This window comes from Emydura macquarii, unplaced genomic scaffold (genome assembly GCF_026122565.2).
Source record: "Emydura macquarii macquarii isolate MOO-44397 ecotype Brisbane River unplaced genomic scaffold, CSIRO-AGI_Emac_v2 contig_2846, whole genome shotgun sequence".
NCBI lineage: Eukaryota > Metazoa > Chordata > Testudines > Chelidae > Emydura > Emydura macquarii.
Window position 1 is genome coordinate 974,287 of NW_027132983.1, and position 20,132 is coordinate 994,418.

The window sequence follows — 20,132 nt, forward strand, 5'->3', positions numbered from 1 at the left end:
GCCCCAATTACCTTGAAATAGCCTCCAGCTGGGTTACCCAGGGAATAGGGCTTTATGGAGCCTGGGGCTAATATATATGCCTTCCAGCACCCTTTCGTAGCCGTCTGGTCTGGCCCTGTCACACTAGCTAGGTTTATAGCTGAATCAGGATTTGTCTTCTGAACTTGAGGCTTCATGAACGAGAAAAAAAACAAAACAAAAAAAACCCCAACACCTGCAGTGGAGGGAGGAAGGAGCCATTAGGTATGTTTTTCTGATAAATTACAGAAGAATATAATTTGGTTTTATGTGGCATTTTTCACACTCAAAAGCATTTCAAGACATTTCACAGAGGAAATAAATTGCAGCTACTGGCTGGGTGAATGCTACAAACTTCAGACACTTAGTTAACAGCTAACTTTGGAAATTAGAACTATTTTTGTTGAGAGAAGTAACACAAGCAGAAACACTAATTCTATGCTATTGAAAATTGCTGTTAGATATTTCATTTCAACCTTGACAGCCACCCAAAATGAAGACACCTTAGTATAAAATGTCATCCAAATGTTTTGAAATATAACTACTTAGGTAGGGGTAAACCAGCCTTATGGCAGTATTATTTCTGCTTTAAAGGTGTGAGGCCACAACTAATCCCATTTTCTACTCTGCAATATTCTCCTTATAAAGATATGAAGTATTAAACTATCCAAGCTACACTGTTCTTCCCAAAACCATGAGTAGAGAAATATCAATTATTACTGCTTCAGGGAGCCATTGCAGTTTACACGTTGGTCACACAGAAGAATAAATTAGCTGGTATGTCAGAAAAGTCCTTTTTTGGTTGGTTGTTTATTTTTGTCTTACAAATAGTGTGAAAGATCTGACTTAAGGAACAAGAATTCTCGTAGCCAGACTTTTTGATTTGAAATGTCTATTCCTGGGGAAATTCTGTGCCAAAAAATTAAAAATTCTGCACACTATTTTTTAAAATTCTGAGAAATTCTGCATATTTTATTTGTCCGAATAACACAATATAATCATGCCCATTTTAATTATTTTGGTAATGTATTTCAAAATACCTGTCAACAAGTACGTCTGTAACAATACAGACAACAAAAAAGATTCAAGAAATGTTTTTGACAATTCGATTCCTTACTAAACATATTAATACAGACCTTTGAGTAATAGTTCATTTAAACTACAGTAGAAGAACGTGTTTTCCACAACCCTCAGAAGCAGTGCAAAGGCTTGGGGGAGTCAGGGTTAAAGGAGGAGCTGAGGTGGAGGCAAGTAATGCTGGGAAGGAGCCTGGGAGTGAACCTGGAGGGTTGCTGGGTGTGGATGGCAGAAATATGCAACCGTTTTTTGGGGGGCGGAAGGGATTGCTAGGGAGTTGGGGAGCCTTCCCCATGCAGACCCTGGCTGCCGCCTAGCCTCTGCCATTCAGTCAGATACATCTGCCCCCGTCCTCATGTACTCCTCCCCATCCCCATGTGTCCTTGCACCCCCACTCAGCCACCCTTTGCTCCCATACACTGTCCACGTCCCCCATATGGCCCTGCACCCCCATGCAGTCACCCCCCACACCCTGTCCCTGTGTGGGCCTGCACCCCCACTCAGCCACTCCCACCCCATGGCCCCATGTGGCTCCGCACCCCTACTCCCATTCAGCCACCACCCCAGTCACCCCCCCCGCTAGCCCTTCTGAACCCCAGTCTATTTGACCCCCCCCAGGAGTCCCATTTGCCTTGCTCTGTCTGTTCCTCCCCCCATCCCTTGCCTCCTCACCTGGCGGGTAGGAGTAGGGTAGGGCACTGTGGCTCAGGAACACAGTCTCTCCTCCTTCCTGTCAGCTGCTGACTGCTACAAGTGGTAAGTCAGTTGCCCTCTGTTCTGGCACCACAGCAGACCCTGATGGGTGAAAGGCGTAACTGTAGCACCTCTCCTGCAGAATGTATTTTCTGCAGAGAAAAAAATCAGCAGGGAACATGAATTGTGTGCATGCACAGTGGCGCAGAATTTCCCCAGAAGGAAATGCCATTGCCATTCTGTGTTAAAGCTGGCGTAGATCATTTTTTAATCATTGACCAGACCTTTTTAGTCACATACAAGCTGCACTCTGATTTCTTTCTAAACATTTGTTGCAGGATGGCACGTCTGGCTTTCTAAGTGTAATTAATTAACATAGATATATGCAGTTAACAAACTGATGTGGGACTGAAGACTTGCTGTAGTTTCTGTGCAACTCTTAGTGAATCTGGGCTTACTGACCTCCTGATGATAGCTACCATATCAGTGCAATGTGACTCCAATTCTATGGGAGCTAATGGCAGAGGTGTTAAGCCAGAGTAATATTTAAGTATATATTTTCAAGACAGTAAAATTATTTTCACCATTAAACTGAAGAGCTTAATTCAGTTAATTAAGGTGAATAACTAGACTCCCTGTAATTAGATTCAGTGCCTGATAGTTACCTCAGCCCTTCTCTGTGCTGAAGTACCTAAATTTGCTCTCGTAACCTTTGCTGTGGGAAAGACCTAATTTTTAAAAAGGTCCTGTATGCTTTACATTAACATTACAGACCCCAAGCCATTTTTTGTCAGAGCAATTGCACCAGTGTGCGTGACTAAAATGCCTTCTCCCCTCATTATTTTTCACTATGATGTCAATCTCATGTTACCTAAGATATTGTCTTCCACCCCAAAAAAGGTGTCTGTATCTTATGGATTTCCATTATATAAACCTATGTAAAGTATTTTGGAATCTAAAATGCTATGTAAATATCAAATATCGGATTAAACCAGGCTAGAAACTGATTTGCAATCTGTCACTGTAACTCTGTATTTGCAGAGTCAGTATTGAGCAAGATGTGGCCACCAGCAAGAGGCTCCAAAATACGAATTATAATTAGTAAAATTAATTTCCAGAAAATTAGTTTATAAATTTAAATAAATTCTTCTCACCATATGAAGTGTGCTGAGGAAAATGGGTGCAGTTTTCACTAAGGTTGACCAGGAGCAATTTCAAAGCAAATAACCAACTCTGCCCTACTTCTCTCTTTCATTTCAACAGATTGTTGCATTTCTTTAATAGTCCCATAGCAAGCACATAGATGGCTCAGTCTGCATTTTGAGCAATGAGACTGATTAGAACTGCATTATCGCTTTCATATCATTGTGGTTTGCTAGGTGTTAAGTTTGACCACTAAACTTTAGTAAGAAAAGCTAGATAAAATGCTAGAGGGCCTTCGCAAGCCTCTTTGGTATTTGTCACAGTTTCCATGCGACAATTTGTCTCTTCTCCCTCCCCTCCATTAATAAGCCTTGGCATTTTCAGATCTCTAATTGTGAGATGCTTCAGGCTGTAGACTTCATGGGGCTGCACAGTAGGAGTGGGGTAATGGAGCGAGGAGGAAGCTGTGCATACAGATTTCCATTCATAAACAACTCCCAACAGAAGTTGAGGCAAAATAATATAGCTCTATATGTAATATTCAGTGCTAAAGAGAGTAATATTTGTCACCAGCAAAAAGAGAGATAAAGACAAGGCTGAAAGCTTGTAGTGCTGGTCCACATATTAGATTTAGGAAAGGGGATAAGGAACACTTCAGTTTGGGTGTAGACTACAAAAAAGACAGTACATTTATGATAGATTTCCCTCACTTCCTGAAAACAAACGCTGCTTCTTTCTTTGTGCTTCTGGTTAATAAACAGATTTAAATGCATCAGCTTCTCCAAGTACTGTAGTGGGAAAAAAACATACTTCCAAACGGGCTCTGCATTGCTGGATAACCATTCCATTACTTCATTATTTAATTTCTTTGGGCTGCTTAACACAATATTTGCCTGAAAGGGTTTGATTTTTTTGTTTTTTAACCTTACACATTTTTCACAAGGTGTTAGCATGGGCTGTCCTTTAGTATGCTATATGGAAAGAAAAGCAGATGAAAAAGTGCATCTTTAGAAGCCAGTGACAGTGAAAAATAAATAAATAAATATAACCTAAAGAAAAATGGGCGCTCTCTAGTCTCCTTTTGTTACAGACCATAAATACTTTAGAGTTGACTGCATTAGATTTGAAAGCTGAGTTTCACACACCAGCAGTAAATACTAGAAAAGTGGACTAGCAGCTGTCAAATTCAAAGCAACAATGGGCTGACAGATTGTTACCCCTAGTACCTTAGCATCTGTATTTCTGGATATAATCATCTGTTCTGAAAGCACTTGAAAACAAGGTGATGAGAAATTGGCAGGCATTTCTAGTGCTCTCCCCCTAGCACTCCTGGTTGGAGCCTGCAAGTTAGCCAGGAATCTAACAGAAAGAAATGTATTAATTCTCCCCCACTCCACCTCACCTGAGGTTGGAATTGAAAACAGGTCTCCAAAACAACGAACTGCTTTTGCTTTTGTTACAATAATAATAAACATTAGTTTTGTTGTGAAAAGAGTTGCTTGAATTTAATTTCCTATTAATTGCTACATAATACCCTAATTTTTAAAGCATGCTAGAGACAACTAATCAAGTGTTATTGACCCTTGGTTAAATTTACCCTGATCATTCTAAATCAGATGACTCAGCAAAAGGATGTGAGGTTATTTTCCCATTCCCTTCACTCCCCCCCAATAATGCAATTATTGGTTCCAAATTCAGATTTAATAAAAATGTTACTAACAACCCTCTGATTTAATGCATTCATGGTCAGATGTTCTTTTTTTTATTAACTTGCTGCTTGGAATGAGTGGGGCTCCAGTCAAAATCGTGAAGAACAAAGTCAGTCATTTGCCTCCATAAAGGCATCATATCTTTGATTTGGTGTTTAAACGTGACTCCTTTCTCTCACTTTAGGTGATATACGTAATGACTTGTACCTGATGCTAGAGAAGGGGGATTTTGAGAGAGGTGGGAAGAGTGTGCAGAAGAACATTGAAGTGACCATGTATGTTCTTTATGCAGATGGAGAGATTCTGAAGGTAAGCAAATAAATTTGTTTCTGTGATAATTTACATCAGTATCAATCCACTTGTTCCACATACATCTTCTCTTGCCTTCTCTAATGCCCTGGAAAGTTTTGAATAAAATTAGTTCCTACAACTGTTTGGCCTTTTTGCATTCTTTATTTCTATACTACAATAAAGAGATCCAACTACCAGGCTTGCGTTAATTTAGGGCAATTCTGCCAGTGGGGAAGTAATGTTAAAGCTCAGAATTTGGGGACTTGGACTAAATGGTAAGTGAAAAGCTAATTTAGTTAAACTTTTCACTCACACTGTATCAAAACTGAAGAATTCCATGTCAGTGATGGGAGGGCAGTGGAGAAAGGCACGGCTGGCCAAATTTGAGTAAGTGGCATTGTGCTCTGGTGCGTAGAATTGCAGCACTGCTCATGGTTGGCCTGGCTGCCCCTCTGTCAATGATGGAGGAGCAGTTGGGCCAAACCTGAATGGCACTGCAACCCTGTGCACCACATCACAACGCCCAGAACAGGGAGCCAGGCCCAGCCTCATGGGGAAGGAGTCACCACTGCAGGGTGTGTGGGGCAGACTCACTCTCTTCCCCCACCCTTCCTTCTGGTCCTTTGGAGCCCCCTCCTCATTTATCATGGCATTTTTTATCAAAAATCATGAAACCTGTAAATTTACCATAACTATAATAAATGCTGTGAAGAAGTCTTCAGTCCTGATGATTTTGATGCAGAAACAAAAATCTCAACTGCTACAATACTGATCAGCCCTGAAGAAGTCATGGTTGTGCTGGAAAATAAAATGTCAGTAACATTTCCTGATAGGAACTTCTTGATGAATATCAACTGGTGATATAAGAGTAAAGTGCCACAGCTTCAATGGTTCATCGAGTATCAGATTCATAGGAGAAGGTGGTAGAGACAATGTTTTTATTTCAACAACAAATGTTTCCATAGAGCTGACCTGTTGCTACCATACCAAGGGGTCAGAGTTCAAACTGTAGTCTGTTTTCTCTGTTACCAGCAAAAAGTGAAGTGTTGTGAAGAACATGATCTCAGCTTTGCAGGTATATGCTTTGTGCTGCTAACTTGCTGTTTAGGGTGGAAAGGAGCGCTCTGAAGGAGAAAGTTTCTGCTCTTGGCTGGTGGACATTTCAGCAGCCTTAGTTTGAAGGTGGAGGAATTACTGTTCAGTCTTTAGATCCTGGTTATGTAGACATTATGCATTTAGGCATCTGTCTTATTTTTTGCATGGATGAGGATGAGAAAAGAAATATAGGTGAGCTAGATAGTGAAAGACAGGGGAGACTAAGACTCAGAAGAATCCATGGCAATAATTTTGTGGCTTTGGAGATGCCTTGCAGTGAATGAGGGGTTCTCTCAACCAAAAACAATGTGTTTTGAAAAGAAATCGGAGCAACTGAGCCTGCCATTCTGAAGCTTTGACAAGTGAATAAGACTGCTCTGCAAAGAGAACAGTTCTGCCATCTTTACTCATTTTGTGTAGTGCTATAATCTGGGAGCAATTCCCATTTCAGTGGGATTTCTTTTGGGGTAAATTACTACTCTATATGAGTAAGGATATTAGTAAGACAAAAAGGGTGAAGTAATTGGGCCAACTTCTATTCATGAGACAGACAAGATGTCCAGCTTACATAGAACTCCTCTTTAGGTCTGGGAAACTCACTTAGAGTGTCACAGCTATATAAGAGGTGGAACAGATTGTTTAGCATAAGTAGTTCACACACATTTCAATGGACCAATCAAGGTGAAGTGATCCATTGACACCCTTCCAGTCATAGGGAGGAAAGGAAGGTGGGGTGGGAAAAAGCAGTTGGGGGCTTGTTAGTGGGTAATAGGTAAATCCAATGTCTCTATTCAGTCCACGATTTCTCGTGTTTAGCAAAAGTTATGAATTTAAGCACCCCGGCTCGTCTTTTGAAAGTGTTGTGTAGGTTTCCTTGGGGATGAAGACTGAATAGGTCAGATACAGAGCGATCACATTGTAAAAAGTGAACACCACATTACCTGTGGGTGAACACTTTGTGAAAAATGATTGCTCTATATCTGATCTATTCAGTCTTCATCCTCAAGGAAACCTACACAACACTTTATCCTCAAGGAAACCTACACAACACTTTATCATAACTTTATGGCTTATTACAACAATCTATAGCCCACTAATAACCCCTCGCCCTACCCTCCCACCTGCTCTTCCCTACACCTCTTCCCTTTCCTCCCTATGACTGGAAGGGTGTTAACAGACCACTTCACCTTGAATGGTCCCTTGAAATGTGTGTGAACTACTTATGCTAAACAATCGGTTCCACCTTGTATTTAGCTGTGACACTCTGAGTGAGTTAGTTTCCCAGATCTAAAGAAGAGCTCTGACTTTGTAAGCTTGAAGGCTTGTCTCTCTCACCAGTAGAAGTTGGTCCAATAAAAGATATTACCTCACCTATGTTGTCTCTCCAATATCCTCGTACCATCACAGCTACAACACTGCATACAAAAATATGAGTAAGGATGACAGAATTGGGCCTTTAGGGACATATTGAGATGTCATTATTGTTGTGTGGTCCCACTGAACTTTGTAGAAGACACTGTATTCAAATTTGAATTGTGTCTCAAGTCAACAAGTTTGGTGGTTTTGAGCTAATTTTAGTGGAAATTTTCTCACACTACTTTGTAATTTGGCACCCCTTATCACAACCGGCAATCTCTGCTCAGAATGGGCCATAGGCCAGGAACAGCAAAATATATTTCAAATCAGAATTGTGGTGCTTTGGCTGTGTCAGAGGAACTTGCACAGTTCTGCTCAATTACTGTAAGTTTAGAACAGGGAATTGCTATCACTCTCTCCCCTCCATTAAGCACTAAAAGTTATTAAACTCACCCTATAATTAAACAACATAAACTTGGGGGAGAAAATGGCTATATCCCACTGGGTCAGCAGCCTCAAGTAACTCAGGTGATCCTTCTGGGAAAACAAATATAAACACTGAAGATACTAGATCAAGCAATTCTTCCAGAAACTCCTTACTATTAATGTTTACAATAAAAAAATATTAATCTTTAATGCATTCTTTTGCATTTTCTTTTCTATTATGTTGAATTATTGTAGCTGAAGTTTTCTGGCTAAGAACATCTTTGCAGCAGCAGCTCCTCCTTCTGTTTGATATCAAAATCCTATTCTGACCTTGAGGGATATCTGCTACTCTCCTCATTAGAAATGACCTCACAAGCATACGATTAAAAACCCGCTTGCTCTGAGTGGCCAAAATGACTAGCTAGACCACATGTATGAAGTGTAAAGTAAAATACCTTGAAATTTTGTTAATAGTTTGAAACAAAAACAATGATTCTGAAAATAAAAGGTGAAACAATACGAATCTAGCATCATACTGAAAACGCCTAGGGTAATGAACCCATGTAGGATTTTGGCAAATGGATGCCTAGACATCTTAAAATCCGTTACAGAGATGAGACTGTTAAAACTGATGGAGCTCATCATTCTCAGAGATCTTCACCTAAATTAAAAGGAAGACCTTGAATATAAACTTTCTTTGCCTAAACTTTACAGTATTTTGGAGGCTGAAACACAAACTGGAAACCCTAACGTTTGAGGAGCCGAAGTTTTCTATTTTTCACGGCTTTTCTATAGATTCACAACAGCAATATACACTTAATAGGGTCAATTGTCTTCTACAAGGACAAGGATATTAATGTGCAATGATAAATTATCCCATTAAATTAACAGTAATCCCAGATGGTTGGTCTCATTTGCTTTTACTTTGGCAGATCAATTGGCAAATTTTTACATCAAGCAAAAAACACTACAGTGAAAAAAGAGATGAGACAGGATTAGTCTCCGTGTTGAATTCCATATAGTGTGTTTCTGTTATGTCGTAGTGATTATTTCTGTCTATTGGCATTTGGCATTTTGAAGTTGGTCTAAGTTCAGTTCAGTAGAAGTTAAATTTGTTATGTTTTGTGCCACTACTCTGAAGTAATAAAGTATACACATATTCAGATTAAAGGGAACAGAGTTCTGCTTTCTCTTGTGAGCTGCTATTGCGCTAGGGTGGATGTTTTGCTTATTTTTTACTAGTTTGTCAGATCCTATAGTCCATATTCCACAGTGTTTCCAGTTTAGGAATCCTCAGTTATTAATCAGTTAATTTTTAACAGCTATTAAAACATTTAAAATGCTATACAAATTAGGTAACATCCTTATGAATTTTGGGTCAGATCCTCAGATGGTGTAAATTGAAATATTTCCATTGATATTAGCCAAGCTGTGTTGATTTATACCAGTTGAGAATCTGACCGTACATGTTTCAGTTAAATATTTGGTCTGAAGTTTAAAAACACATGAGCTTCTTTGTGCATTGAGCATACAATTTCTCCGTTTTGAGGATGTGTCCACTTAAATTATTATGTTTGGATTGTAAATTCTTTGGGAGCAAAAATTGTCTCTTGCTATGGTATCTGTTTGTACAGTACCTAGTACAATGAAGCCCAAATCTCAGTTGTAGCCTCTAGGTGCTATTGTAATATAAATAATAAAGAAAATATGGGTCAATATTAAAGTGGCCCATCCTGTTGAACTGAGGATGGTCAGAGAGTAGTGGATATACTCAATTCATCTGATTTAGAACCAAAGTATGGCCCATGATTCAGCTATGCATGCCAATATTACAGGTGGATTGAGTTATAGATTTGGCACATTTATTAGAATTGAATGTTCAATAATATGGTTAAAATTTATCTGATTCTTAAGTACATCTTTTAAAGTATTTCCTTTGTTGGATGACAGTGAGTTCATGTAAAAAAATAGGACAAAGGTTCAGATATTACAATTTTGAGCGCTTAGAGGCCCATATGGATTGTTCGGTAGTTTTGTTTGTTTTTTTTTTTAAATAAGTAATTGACTGATTTAAAAAAATATATCACTTCATTTGAAAGGTATCCCTAATCCAAGTAAACAGAAAAGCATTGGGTCCTCCTTGCAGAAGCCAGGACTACAAGTCACTTTCTTACAAGAGATCCACTTAATTTCTTACCAAATTACAAGCAAGAAAGGGTGTATGAGGTAGATTGGGGACATTGATTTTGATACATGGGCACTTCAGTGTTAAGTATCTTTTGAGAAACAGGATACAAAGGCAATTTTATTGTATTGGAGGGAAGGATAGGTGAAATGGAATTATTAGTTAATATGAATTCCTATAGTATGAATGCTTCATTTTAAAGGAACTGACACCTTACAAATAACCTCTGTTTTTCTATTACATGTAGAAACATGTCATACAATAGTAAGCACTTATTAACAAAATTATTGATCATTATGACAAAGTCAGACCTGACAGCTATAAGAGAATGGTGGAAGGCACGTGTATCAGTCCTAGAATGGTGAAGGCCCTTTTTCCTATGACTGAAAAGAGGTTATCTTAGGTTAATTAGAGACACCAGAGTCCAGTTAAGGGCTGCTGATGATCTTTAAAAACCCTCCTTCAGTGAGAGAGTGGGAGGAGGGAGAAGAAACAAGCTGCAGCAAGGTTAGGGGCAGCAGGGAGAAAAGGCTTCTCCTAGGTGGAAGGCTGTTCTCGATATAGGGGAAACACTGAATTCACTTCTTTTTGGGAAAGGGCTAGTGACCAGAAACCAGCATAAGTTAATAGTCAGGGGTCAAGGAGATGTATTTCTTTTATGTTATATAGGGTATTTTGCTTAAGAGAACTACTCTGGGCTATCCTGAGCCTGACTTTGTAAATATCGTAAATAAACCAAAGTTTAGAATTTAAAAAATCTCCAGAGTAGGACTGATTTACTCCAGCCCCCGTCTCTAACTTCACAGAGAGAAACACTAAGGCTGACATGGCAAAAAAGGATGCCTTGCCACATCATGTACAGAAATCTGCTGGATTGGTGAAAGGGACAGGTAGAAAGAGAGACATCTCACCTTTGATCTTAGTTCCTTCTGATCTGCTGACAAAGTGGAAAGTCCAATTCCTCCATTGATTATGGTCACTCACTAGTAGTTGTGGTACTTCATCCCAGCTGATGTCAAATCATTGTCCTCTGTCACTGTCTTCTGTCAGTTCTTTGTTGGCCTTCCTTGCTTTCTCTTTCCTCCCTCAGGTACTCAGTTCAATAATTGCTTAGCATGTCTCCCATCTTTCACATGATGTACATGTCCCAGACATCTGACTTTTCTTTCTTTGATGATATTTTATAACATGTCCTGCTCTCTCAGATCTCTCACTCTTATATTTGTAATTCTGTCTTTCCATTAAATGTTCAGTATTTTCCTCAGCCATCTTTGATGGAAAGCCTCCAATCTCTTTTTGATAACTACAGTCGTCAGCCATGTCTCTGCTCTGTACAGAAACATGCTCAGTACCATCGCATGGTATAATCTGACCTATAGTTTGGTGTGGAGATCTGTTTGACCAAATTTGTTCATCCTTCCAAAATTGGTGTTTTTTACTTTTCCTAATCTCATATGATATGTTTATCACAGACACCTTCCAATGACATCACCCTCCCATACCTCAGGTAGCAGAACATTTCTACCTGTTCAATTTCTTTTCCATTCACTTACACCTTTGTATCTGTTGTCCTGTTTCCTACTTTCAAAATCTTGTGTTTTCTCTGCATTTACTTTCAATCCAAATTTTGCTGCTTCCTGTTCTACATCTGATGTAAGGGCAGTCATTCCATTCCACTTCAGACCTAGTAAAGGAATGTTGTTGGTAAAGTTAAGGTTGTGTAACTAGTCTCTGCTAACCCATTTGACACCATCCATGATGCCTTTTGTTGCCTGCTTCATCACCCAATCTATTGCTAATGCAAAGAGGATTGGTGATAACACACACCCTTGCCTAACTCCAGTCACAATATTGAACCATTCACTCAGGCCTGTATCCAATCTTACTGTGCATCTACTTCCATCATATAAACTCCTTATAATGTTGATAATCTTATCTGTTATCTCCTAGCTGCTAGCAATATTAAGAGAGATTATACTGTATGTATTACAGCAGTGCCTAGGAGCCTACCAAGAATGGGCCCCTTTGTTGTACACACTGTGCAAATACGCAGTAGTGGAGCGTCCTTGTCCCAAAGAGCTTACGTTCTAACTAGACAAGACAGACACAGGGCTGGGGAAGAGGGTATAATACAGAAGCAGAATGAACAGTGTGATGGCAGCAAACGTTATGTTAGTTCCATGATTTTATTTATTTATTTATTTATTGTGAGGATAATTAGAAGGAGATAAGTTGAATATAAAGGGAAGAGAAGGAGTGTGAGGCTGACAGGGAAGGGGGTAAGAAAGGCAGGCGTGGAGTGAAGCTAAGGTGAAGAGACTAAGAAGAAGGGAGAGGGTTGGAGCAAACAGCCAATCAGCATAGGGTACAGAAAATCCAGTCAAAGTTGTAGAAGGTTCTGTGAATATCCAGCGGTCCCTGCTTTGGCTGCTTTTGTTACTTCTGGCAGGAATCTCTGGCTGGTTCCTTTGCTGTTTTACTGGTCGGGAGGGGAAGGCCACTTGAGTCCTAGTGCCCCCAGAGCATTCTGTTACATTATAGACTTATAGACTTTAAGGTCAGAAGGGACTATCATGATCATTTAGTCTGACCTGCACAGCGCAGGCCACAGAACCTCACCCACTACTCCTGTAATAGACCGCTAACCTCTGGCTGAGTTACTGAGGTCCTCAATCATGATTTAAATACTTTGTTACAGAGAACTTCAAATCATGATTTAAAGATACTAAGTTACAGAGAATCCCCATTTAAACTAGTTTAAACGTGCAAGTGATCTGTGCTCCATGCTGTAGAGGAAGGTGAAAAGCTGCCAATCTGACTTGGGAAAAATTCCTTCCTGGCCCCAAATATGTCAGTGAGTTAGACCCTGAGCATACGGGCAAGAACTACCAGCCAGACACCTGGGAAAGAATTCTCTGTAGTAACTCAGAGCCTTCCCCATCTAGTGTCCCATCACCAGCCATTGGAGATATTCGCTGCTAGCAGTCACAGATCCATTACATTGCATTATAGGCAGTCTCATCATACCATCCTCTCCATAAACTTATCAAGCTCAAACTTGAAGCCCTTTAGGTTTTGCCTCCACTGCTCCCCTTGAAAAGGTATTCCAGAACTTCACTTCTCTGATGGTTAGAAATCTTCATCTAATTTCAAACCTAAACTTGATGGTCAGTTTATGTCCAGTGGTTCTTGTGTCCATATTGGTGCTTAACTTAAATAACTCCTCTCTCTCTCCCTGGTTTTTATCCCTCTGATGTATATACAGGGAGCAATCATATTTCCCCTCTGCCTTCTTTTGGTTAGGCTAAACTAGTCAAGCTCTTTGAGTCTCCTCTCATAAATTAGGTTTTCCATTCCTTGGATCATCCTAGTAACCCTTCTCTGCACCTGATCGTTTGAATTCATTTTGTTCTGTTCCTTCCATATAAATACTACAAAGTGACACAGAAGTTCAAAACATTAAAAGGGAGGAATCTATCCTACCCAAAAAAATAAAAAATCAATAACCCCAAAATTGGATTACTATTTTCCTGGGGAAAGTGTGGAAAACAAAAACAAAACCGTTTTTTCTTGAAAGTTATTCTTGCGGATTCTTTCAACTGTCCTTTTTGTGCTTGGTTTTAAAATATATGGTGTAGTCAGAGCTTCCAAATTGCTTTGTGAGTGTCTGGCCGAGTGCATGCACTTGTGCTAATGCAAAGGAATACATTACCTTCTATATATCTGTATTTCAATACATACCTTGTATTGTCCCCTTCCTGGGGACCATATGGCCCTTCCTCCAGCTGTTTGCCACCTTCTCAGTATTTCTCCCAACTGTCCTGCCTCCTGTTGTGGATGGGGATTCAGGGAGTTTCCATGATTTTCCTAAATGAAATTAATTTATACAGTTTTTGTTCCTCCATGTTCTGAGAATGTGTAGATTGGTCAAGACTACCCTGGAACTTTTTAGTCTTCAAGAGTAGGAATCCACTCTGGTATCTTTAGGTGATAATTATTAACCTGAGGGTTTGCTTGCCATTATTCAGGGACATGAAATAGAATGTTCTAAGGGCAGTGGCATTTGATCTCAAAACGAGGCTAACTGGCCAGTGCTTCAAAGAGCCACAATATTTGAGAGCTCAGAGAGTTCTTCCCTGTATCACATTAGTGAGCTGAGACGCAAAAGTAGGAATCGAGCCAAATGGAGTTTTCAGAAAAGCCTAATTATAAGTAATTATCTTTTACTGCCCTTTTTTTCCTTCTGGTCTCTTTATAAATATATATCCTGTACTTCCTTGATGCAAATGTAAAACTAAATACAATTCTGAGGAAAAAGGAAAGCAAATAAATCCTGTTTGAATGCCACTTGTGACACAGTCCCCAGAGCTGTACCTCTGATCCAAAGCACAGTCTTAATATTTTCCTTCAAAAAACATCAGATTCCTTTGCATTCAGATTTCTCCTTCTATCTCTGCCCTTGTGTTTGCAGAAGGGTATGAATTATACAGAGACAAAAAAACCACTAGGTTTCAGTAACCTCAGCATGAGGCTCTTACAGTGTAATAAAATGACTTGTGAGCAGTGTGATGTCTTTTATTCTTAACTTGTATTCTTTTGTGTTTTGTTCCAGGACTGTATCAGTTTAGGCTCAGGAGAGCCAAACAGAAGTGCATACCACTCTTTTGTCCTCTACCACAGTAACAGCCCTCGTTGGGGAGAAATCATCAAGCTACCCATTCCCATAGACAGGTTTCGTGGGTCTCACCTCCGCTTCGAGTTCAGGCATTGCTCCAGTGAGTATAAAACTATGTCCAAAATAAATTTTAATATGTAGATTTCTTTCTGTTATGAGGAGAGGATTAGAGAATGTTATGTCACTGGAAGAGGGAAAAGTGCAACATAAGTACAATGTTAACGATCCTGGTGCTATCAAGAGTTGTTAGAGAACAGAAAAAAAGGGTTTAGAACATGCAGTTCAGGACTGAATCTAGGTATACTCCCATGTTGTTTTCTTTCTTGTTCTCCTTTGACATATTGTCTTTACAAGTTGTGCGTACAGTTTACTCTGGTCAGCTCAATTTTGATAAAGGTTTGTCCGATTTACATTTGTGGAGGCTAGTTTTGTAGGCAATAGCATAAACTGAGACATAGTACAGTGTTTGTGTGTATATATATATATATATATATATATATATATATATATACATGTATGTGTGTGTGTATATAAATATATATATATATATATATACACTATGAATCCCTAAGTGGCTTCCTGTCTTGTTTGGTAGAAATAGAGGTTAAGGAGTGAGTGTATATAGTATAAAGAGTGAGGAAAAAATTATACACATACACACTTGCAATATATGCAGAAATGTTTCTCTATGTTCTTTGTTTCTTGCTGCAGCTAAAGACAAAGGAGAAAAAAAGCTTTTTGGCTTTGCATTCACTCCTCTGATGAGAGATGATGGCACTACCCTGTCAGATGATGTCCATGAGCTTTATGTTTATAAGGTACCCTAGCTCACAACTCTTCTAACGCTGCACTGCAGACATTCCACCTATTTATCCCTACTTCATTGTAGATACATATGAGTAAATGTCATTGCATTTCTCATAATACTATTTTTCATTACAAGGGTATGAAGAAAGATCTATAGCTTTCTCAGCCTGTTTAGAATAGATCCCAAATTGTAGGACTTGGTACAGATAGGTTTCATTTTCAAGGTACAACTAACTTTTCCCCCTCAAATTATAATGAGTTTTGTTGCTCCTCTCTGTTTTAAATTCAGTCTCACTGGTGTTCATAACCGCCCAAGAATGCTAAAAAGGGTATGTCATTACTTTGAGCTTTTATGCTCTGAAATCATGTTGTTATGGACTTGACCTTCGTAATGTGAGACACCATACTCCTGCTCAGCAATACTCTAGTAGAGTAATTTTGTCCTTACCAGGTTACCCTAGTTTTTTCCTTCCGTGTATAGATATAGCTCTCAAACAGAGACACTACATATGTCTGAAAGGTCCTTAACATTTTTGAAGGGATCTGTGGGTGGAAGACCACATTTTCTTTAGCAGAGGTAACTTAATGTACTGTACTTGAGGGTAGCAAATGCAGGTTACTGTGTATAGATTTTCTGTGCACTTAGAGGATCATACAATGGGATCCTGATCCAGGACTAGGGCTCTTAAGTGCTATGATCATACAAATAATAATTCAGAGTATTGTTAGTCAATTGCTATCAAGGCATGAATGTGTGGAATAAAGTAAATCAACTGGTAAAATTTAGTTTCCTTTCTTTATCTGCAGTGTGATGAGAACAGCACATTTAATAATCATGCACTGTATCTGGGGCTGCCCTGCTGCAAAGAGGACTACAACGGCTGCCCTAACATCCCTTCTAGCCTCATTTTCCAGCGTAGCACCAAAGAGACCTTCTCAATCTCCACCCAGCTCTCCTCCACCAAACTCACTCAGAACGGTACCAAAACTGTCCCTTCTGAAAACAAGGCCATTGAAATATGTTCTGTTTTTTCACTAGAGTGTTCCTTTTACTATGGTTTAATGTTAGCTGTCCTTATATTTACTAAGCTCCATTGCTACTGGAATGAGTAGAGATGAGTTTTTAAGGAAATGAGGATATTAACTTCTAACAGAGAGAGAATGTATATTTCTGTAGATGGAGGCACAAAAGCTAGCATAACACATTAATTCTGATTAAACCCCCGAGAGTAATAAATTCAAAGTTAGCATGTTTACTCAGTTCTAAATTAGCTCTTTTGGGCTTTGTATTGAAGGTTTCTGTGATCCAGGCTTTGTGTTGCTTACTGCAAGTCCTCAGAGGCACCAAAAGGTGAAATGTGACTGCCCACAATGCAACATGAAGACAAAATGGGGAGAGATACAACCTTTACTTTTTAAACAGCATTTGTTTCTTTGGCAGTGGTGTAGGATATGTCTCTGGGGTTTTCTCTTTGTTGTGAGGAGTGATACATGGAACAAGTATTGCCTCTTAAAACTCTATCACATCTTGGAGGTGGATTTTTTCCTACCTTTCTTGTTCATAAATTCTAGCTAGTTCTGAGTGTGTTTCGAACCCACAAGCTTGATTTTTTTTTCTTTATGGGAAGGATTCTTGAACTGTTGTTAGTATTTTAGAGGCTTTACTTAATCTTATAACATGTTTCAATCTTTCATCATATTGTGTGAAAAGCAGGAGTGAGACCATAGACATGATCCAAATGTTCAGTGGCAACTGAAACATTTATTTCTTGTAGTGGCCAGTCTGGCCCTTTATAGTTATCATACTGAATCTGAATTTCAGCCATGTTAATGTACTGCCTGTACAAGATACTCTTAATGTCCTTGTGCTTTACAGTATATCAGAGTGTGTATTCCTTTCTTGTGTTACTTTGCAGTGGACTTGCTTGCCCTCTTAAAATGGAAGGCTTACCCAGACCGTGTAATGGATATCCTAGGAAGACTGAGGCATGTCAATGGCGAGGAAATTGTTAAGGTACTGAATCAACTAATGGTCACTATTACTGATGGAAAAATTATTTTTATGGTAACAGTCTTTGAGGTAGCAAACCAGAAGAGGCCTTCCTGTGACTGACTCTCTGCTGTCAATGTTTAAAGCCCAGACAAGTATGACTGTTATCTGAAATGTTATGTACCTGGTATTTTTAATAGGTTTGGGGTTTTTTGTATATATATTTTCAATGTGAAGATAAGGAAAAGTTATGTTTCTGCTTTGTTCCTCAACAAAAGAAGTTAAAGATTGAGATAACTTTAGCCATTAATCTATAACAGCATTAGAATGTTGCACTTATTTAATACATTTAAAAGATAAATTTAGACAAGTTTAGGAAAGTAAATGTATGAAAGCTGAGAACACTGTAAAACACTGTAGTTTAAAAATCCTAAACACCAGAAAATCCAGAAACACTCAGTAAACCCACCTTATATCTGCTAACTACAGCTGCTTCTTCGAGTTATTGTCCCCAAGGTGCTCCACTTTGAGTGTGCACAGCCATGCACTTTTGATCAGAGATTTTTCATCAGCAGTGTTTGCACGTCAGTGCCTGCTCCTTACACATCCTCATGCTCTGGACTGAGGATATATTAGCAAGGAGCAGACCCTCTGCAGTTCCAGTTCCTTTGCAACCATCTGTGGCTAGAGAGGGAACGTTGTGGTGTCTTCTAGCGTAGGCTATCTAGTTGACCATTTTTCTTTTCTTTAATATTTTATTTTATTATTTTCTTTACCTTGTTGTTATTGTTTGTTGGTATGTGTGTTTGGGGTTTCCCCATCTTGTTTTTCACAGCAAAGGCCTCTGCCCTTGTACCTTCTTTGTCTGCAGCCTCCCTTCTTGGGCTATGCCTCAAAAACCCAGATTTTAAACCCTGCCAGAACTATCATGGCTTCTTCCCCTCAGCAACAGGCATTCTGGCTGCCTCAGAGAGACTCTCATCCTATCAAAGTGTAGGGTTTGCTCTGGCTACGGGAGCAGATCCAGGAAGCTCAGGGAGGACAGACTGAAGTTACTCTTTATGGAGCAGTCCTTGAGACCTACCCTCTCTTCAGGGTCCGTCTTCCCCAGCATATATTGGCATCAGCCTCTCAGAACATTCCAGTGATGACTTGGCTCTGATGAGATGAGAAAGGGTAGCTTCAGAGACTTCAAAGCCCTCTGAAAGGAACAGACATCAAAAATCCCCAGATATGGAGCCTAAAAGAAGAGCAAAGTCACCCCAAAGGCCAGGGATTAAGGAGGCAGTATGGGCACAGTTAGGTTTCTATCTCCTCTGCTATCGAGATGCAGGAACTAATGAACAAAACTACCAGCACTCTGATTGAGAAGTCTCATGACAAACAGCGCTGTTTGGCACAATTGTTGGTACCCTTGGAGCCCTCCAAACAGAAGGACTTGAAGAAACTGACACTAATCCAGGCACCCTCTTCAGGCTATATGCATGAGAGCATATGGACCGCTTACCCATACTGCCTCCAGTACCATTCAATTCACCTCAATCTGAGAAGCAGTGTCCAGACGTGCTGGTACCAAACAGTTTCCTCTATCATGAGGATCTTGGAGTCACAGAACAGCCTGAATTCCCTGTACTGAGAGGTACACAGGGATTTCCTACCAGAACCAATGTACCCCCCCAGCACTAACATACTGTTCAGTTCTATTTCGAGTGATTGCTCATATCCATTCCAATATAGGTGAGTGCGCACCCCATGCACTGGTTCCCAGAACTTTTTTCCCCTTAGCAAGCCCTGTAGGGTCGGCTTAGGTGCCCCCTGGAGTACCGCACTCATACCGCGGTACATAGGGCACCGCCGACCCTGCGGGCTCTCAGTTCCTTCTTTCCGCCTGAGACGGATCCTGGAACGTCTGCCTCTTGCTAACTAGCAAGTAGCATCCCCTTCGTATAGCATTCTATTTAGATAAGTGACTGTTAATTAGTTGTTAAGTAGCATAGTTGTTAGCATTAAATGTTTAGTTAGATAGATAGATGATAGCCCTCAAGGGCTTAAGATTGGGCCATGCCTGGCTCAACTGGCTTCAAAGCCTGCGCAGCTTGCGGCAAGGCTTTCCCCGTGAGTGACCCTCACGACCGCTGCCTCCGCTGCCTTGGAGAGCAGCATAGAAAAGACAGATGCAAAATCTGTAAGGCCTTCAAGCCACACACCCAAAAGGAGAGGGACGCACGTTTAAAGGCCATAGTTATGGAGTCTGAGCTTCGGCCAGACTCTGAACCAGCGCGTTCCCCTGTGGCACCAAGCATCTCCTCGGTGCGGAGCGCTCCATCGGCACCGATGTCGACCCACTTGGTGCTGAAAAGGAAGAAGCGGCAGGACACAATGCGACTGGGTGGAGTCAGGAGATGCACCAGCCGCGTGCCATGGGGATTACTCTGGCACCTGCATCTCCTCGCAGGGAACCTCCCCCGACTACTGAGGGGTGGGGGAACACACCTGCAAGGGCCGTCGACGCCGGAGGGGCTGGCATCTCGGGATAAACCCGTGCTGGGTGGCCCCGGTGGGTGGCAGAGACATGAGTCAAAGTCTCCCCCCAGACGGTCACAGAGGGTGGAGAGTGTTGGCTCCCCTCCCAGCTCCGACACCGAGTCGTTGAGCTCCTCAACATCG

At 40.4% G+C, this 20,132-nt stretch overlaps 1 protein-coding gene across 1 annotated transcript in view; it reads left to right on the forward strand.

Moving 5' to 3' along the window:
• Positions 1-20,132, forward strand: part of DOCK3 (dedicator of cytokinesis 3) — a 460,968-nt gene that overhangs the window by 327,789 nt on the left and 113,047 nt on the right. Inside the window, 5 exon segments of the mRNA XM_067568165.1 lie at positions 4,825-4,949; positions 14,606-14,768; positions 15,380-15,486; positions 16,283-16,454; positions 17,392-17,489. Of these exon segments, the coding sequence (XP_067424266.1) occupies positions 4,825-4,949; positions 14,606-14,768; positions 15,380-15,486; positions 16,283-16,454; positions 17,392-17,489 (665 nt within the window).